This window comes from Tachysurus vachellii, chromosome 6, assembly GCF_030014155.1.
Source record: "Tachysurus vachellii isolate PV-2020 chromosome 6, HZAU_Pvac_v1, whole genome shotgun sequence".
Classification (NCBI taxonomy): Eukaryota; Metazoa; Chordata; class Actinopteri; order Siluriformes; family Bagridae; genus Tachysurus; species Tachysurus vachellii.
Window position 1 is genome coordinate 91806 of NC_083465.1, and position 5000 is coordinate 96805.

The window sequence follows — 5000 nt, forward strand, 5'->3', positions numbered from 1 at the left end:
CATTTGTGCAAGCTAAAGTGGATATTAGAGGTAGTGCAGTAAGGGTTAATAAAATACTTGAGAAGTGGTCAAGTGAATATGACTCCGGATGTAAACTAGGGGTAGTGATGTTTGAAATCAGATGCCAGTGAAACCATTAGTGAGAGAGCAAAAAGCAATCTTCCTACAGACGGAAGTGTGTGTGTGTGTGAGTGTGTGTGTGTGTCCAGTCAGCATCTTATAGAAATTGATGTTCAGTCTAAAATGCTGAGCCTGAAAGTAGGAAAGAGCCTATGAATGTCTGATATAAGCTTTTAGATGTGTGTATGTTTGTCTAAGTATCTTATTTAGTCTCACATACACAGAGGCATTAGCAGGGAGTGTACAGTACATTACATGCCTCTCATCTCTTAGTAAATGCAGCACAGGATCCTTTAATAACACACACAAAGTTATTGACATCCCATGTGATTGGGTTCAGGGAACACTGAAGGGTTCCTCAGTTGACCTTCTGGGAGTATCTTTAAAGCAGAGCTGTACAGTGAAGAAACTGGAAGTGTGGCTCAGATGAGAGAAATAAACATTTACACACTGTTAGGACCTGCCTACCTTTACACTGTTAGGACCTGCCTACCTTTACACTGTTAGGACCTGCCTACCTTTACACTGTTAGGACCTGCCTACCTTTACACTGTTAGGACCTGCCTACCTTTACACTGTTAGGACCTGCCTACCTTTACACTGTTAGGACCTGCCTACCTTTACACTGTTAGGACCTGCCTACCTTTACACTGTTAGGACCTGCCTACCTTTACACACTGTTTACAAAAGTTTGAATAATTGAACGTTCTAAGAGTGAACAGTGAACAGTGAACAGAACAGAACAGAACAGTGAACAGTGAACAGTGAACAGTGAACAGAACACTGCCACATACTAACCAAGCAAATACAGAAAGGTGATGTTGAAGATAAAAAACGTCACAATTAAAACTGTATTTATTATAATTGTTGTTGTTGTTGTTGTTGTATAAAATAGCCCCAGTTAAAAGTGATGTGTATATAAATAATAACCGAGAACGTTTTCCTGCTGTTCTTCTTATTGTTTCTTCTGTAAATGATTTGTTGAGGTTTATTATCCATCACTGCAGCTTTAAGGGGGCGGGGTCAGGTGTTCAAGCTCAAACCAATAAACAAGCGCATCAGCATTGCTGACTCCGCCCCCTGTACGCGTGTTCCTGCTGTGAGGACGCTCAGCTCAGATAGCATCCTCTTCGCGCGCGCGCTCCTGCATCCGGTCTGTGTCGTGACGTCATCCTCATCCAGGTTTGAAGTGCATTTTGGATTTCGGGGTAAAATTGAGCGGCACGAGCTCTGATGGAGGCTGCAGCCCGGACTGCACCATCTTCATCATCATCATCATCATCATCATCATCACTGAAACATGCGCGCAGTGCGACTGTAAATCACCGTGTGCTGACTCACGGGACCCTGCAGTAGCTCTGTCTGTCTGTCTGTCTGTCTGTCTGTCTGCCTGTCTGTCTGTCTGTCTAGCTGTCTGTCTGTCTGTCTGTCTGTCTGTCTGTCTGTCTGCCTGTCTATCTGTCTGTCTGTCTATCTGTCTGTCTGTCTATCTGTCTGCCTGTCTGTCTATCTTTCTGTCTATCTGCCTGCCTGTCTTTCTGTCTGTCTATCTGCCTGTCTATCTGTCTGTCTGTCTATCTGTCTGCCTGTCTGTCTATCTTTCTGTCTATCTGCCTGCCTGTCTTTCTGTCTGTCTGTCTATCTGTCTGTCTGTCTATCTGCCTGTCTGCATGTCTGTCTATCTGCCTGTCTATCTGTCTGTCTGTCTATCTGTCTGCCTGTCTGTCTATCTATCTGTCTGTCTGCCTGTCTATCTATCTGTCTGGCTGCCTGTCTGTCTGTCTGCCTCTCTCTTACCCTTAGTCCTCACATCGGCTTGTTGCTGGATCTGTTTTTCTTCCATCTAAGGAGTGATTGATGATGGTGACTGGATGTGGATCCTGATGTTCATCACTCAGGCCTGTGAAGTGCCTGTCCTGTGGAGAGAGGACCAAAGAGGAAGAAAGACGTCTCTGCCTCGGACCTGCCTCCAAACTCACCACTTGCATTAAAGGAATAAAAGCTAATAAACAATCCTTCAATTCTGCACACGTTCATCATCTTCAGAAAGGGTTTCTCTCTCTCTCTCTCTCTCTCTCTCTCCCTCTCTCTCTCTCTCTCTCTCTCTCTCTCTCTCTCTCTCTCTTTCTCACGACTGAAGAATGGCCAGTGAACCCGTCATCCTCAACGTCTACGACATGGTGAGATTTACACCAGCAGCAGTGTATAGAGCTGAAATCTGGCGTGTTGGTGTGTGTGATGTGTTCAGTCCAGCAGGGGGCGATATAGATTCTACCAGAGGGTTAGAAGTAAGAAATAATTAGTTTAAAGTTCATAGTTTTATTTGAAGACATCTAAGTTAAGTCAAATATAATTTGTAAAACGTTAATTTTGATAATATTTTCGTACATTTTCTATTTACGTAGAAATACACAATATGGGTTCTCATGCTTGAACCTTTTCTCTAATCTCTATAAACATGCTGGTGATCGATCAGTAATCATTACTCACTACATATTCTGACAAATCCCACTCCTACACTCTGATTGGTTAATACTGAAAAGGCACTTCAATTATTGAACTGCATTTACACATTTACACATTTACACACACTTCCTGACAGATTAGCTCACTGGATGTAACCATGGCAACAGGTTTAGGTGCTTTATGAGCATAAATCACCCTGAAGAGGACCTTTGGGATTATATGGACAGTTAACTCCATAAATTTATTCACATGTCTGTGTTTGTTACATGAATTGTAGCTTGATGCTAAAAAATGGCTGCATGATTCACTGCTGTTATTTTACAGGAAATGTAGTTAGCAAACTGCTGTTAAAGACAGAGAGGGAACATTTACCTCAGATGTGTCAGAAAATACTAATATACTACAAATAGCACAAACTGGTAGCAGATGGTATTTGAGATCACTGTAGAAGATCAGAGCTGAGGTGTGATTGGTCTGAGAGCCACACTGATTTATTTATCTCATCTTATACGATTGGGGTAAAGGGTCTTGCTCAGGGGCAGAGCAGTGGCAGATTGGTGGTCTTGGAGTTTAAACTCACAACCTTCAGCTCATCAGACCAACACTTTAACCACTTCACTTGATTCAAAGCTCTGTGTAGCAGTAAAGTTGTCGCAGAGTGATGATGTCATTGCACTTCAGCTATTCTGTCACACGATGAAGTGGTTCATCAAGTGGTGTGTGTGTGTGTGAGTGAGAGTCAGGCTGCATTGTACATCTCACACACACTGTGTGTTTATTATAACATTAAAATTGACATACATATTTTAGTCATTAACACCGTGTTCTGCTTATACTGAACACCCAGTACACACACTCAGTACTGTGTGTCTTTACTCTTCTACACACTCGACTGATTTATACAGTCACACTGTCCTGTGCCCTTTCAGTCTGGTTCTTCTCCAGGGTTCCTTTCTTCAACACCGTCTCCTCTCCAGCATCTACATGCAGAAGTGTGTGAACTTTGACCCTGAGCTGTGACCATGTCTGCTGTAGTGCTGCAGAAATCACATAAATGACCTGAATTCTAACATAATGTTATTTCTGTCTCTCTGTCTGTCTGCGTGTCAGTACTGGATTAATGAATACACGTCTACTCTGGGGATTGGAGTCTTCCACTCAGGAATACAGCTGTATGGCAGAGGTACCGCACACACACTAATACTGATTAATATTCTTTTATAGTCTTGATGGCTGATTGATTCTTTATACTGACATTAATACACTTCAGTGCTGATTCATACTCCTGATTAAAAACATTTAATACTCATTAATACTCTTAGGAGGTCCTTGCTTCTGATAGATACTGTGATACTAGTTATTTGTGTGTGTGTGTGTGTGTGTGTGTGTGTGTGTGTGTGTGTAGAATTTGCGTATGGAGGTCATCCATATCATTTCAGTGGTGTATTTGAGATTAACCCAGGAAACGCCACTGAGCTCGGAGAGACTTTTAAATTCAAGTAATGTTTCTCTCTCTCTCTCTCTCTCTCTCTCTCTCTCTCTCTCCCTCTCTCTCTCTCTCAGTTTTCTCTCTCTCTCTCTCTCTCTCTCTCTCGCTCTCTCAGTCTTTCTCTCTCTCTCTCTCTCTCTCTCTCTCTCTCTCTCTCAGTCTCTCTCTCTCTCTCTCTCTCTCTCTCTCTCTCTCTCTCAGACACACACTCTCACACTCTACTAATGTACTAATTTTCACTTTTCATATTTCACTAACTGGCTCACTATTGTGTGTGTGTGTGTGTGTGTGTGTGTCAGAGAGGCAATTGCTTTGGGTACAACAGACTTTACAGAAGAGGATGTTGATAAGATTATGGAAGAACTGGGCAAAGAATTTAAAGGAAATGCATATCACCTGATGCACAAAAACTGCAACCACTTTTCTTCTGCACTGTCTGAGGTGAGGCTCTCATACATACACACATACACACACACACACACACACACACACACACACACACACACACATCTGTTTGAGCTCAGTTTGTAAAATTTTTGGACCAGTAATATGTAATTAACCAGAAGATGCTGTCTCTCTCCCTGTGACTGTGTGTGTCCATGTGTGTGTGTGTGTGTGTAGTTGCTGTGTGGGTGTGAGATCCCGCGCTGGGTTAACCGCTTGGCATATTTCAGCTCGTGTGTGCCATTCCTACAGAGCTGCTTACCAAGAGAGTGGCTCACACCAGCCGCCCTGCAGAGCCACATCAGCATGCACAGAGAAGACACACACTCTCATATACACACATACTCACACACACACTCACACACACACTCACACACACACTCACACACACACTCATACACACACTCATACACACATGATTCCAGCTCCAGTGATGAGGAGCCATCAGGGGCAGTGGGAGGAAGATCACACAGCTGCAGAC

The 5000-nt window shown here is 43.1% G+C and overlaps 1 protein-coding gene across 3 annotated transcripts in view; it reads left to right on the forward strand.

Annotated features, from left to right (window-relative positions):
• Positions 1-1221: 1221 nt before the first annotated feature.
• LOC132846815 (deubiquitinase DESI2) overlaps positions 1222-5000 on the forward strand; it is a 5474-nt gene continuing 1695 nt past the window's right edge. Inside the window, exons 1-6 of one of the 3 annotated variants that reach the window (XM_060871532.1) lie at positions 1222-1302; positions 1969-2300; positions 3697-3769; positions 3992-4085; positions 4375-4516; positions 4697-5000. The exon at positions 4697-5000 is cut by the window's right edge and continues 1695 nt beyond it. In XM_060871532.1, coding sequence (XP_060727515.1) covers positions 2262-2300; positions 3697-3769; positions 3992-4085; positions 4375-4516; positions 4697-5000 — 652 coding nt within the window. In that variant the 5' untranslated portion in view covers positions 1222-1302; positions 1969-2261. Of the gene's footprint in view, positions 1473-1968; positions 2301-3696; positions 3770-3991; positions 4086-4374; positions 4517-4696 lie in introns of all 3 variants that reach the window. The other 2 variants (XM_060871531.1, XM_060871533.1) reach the window with 2 other exon arrangements.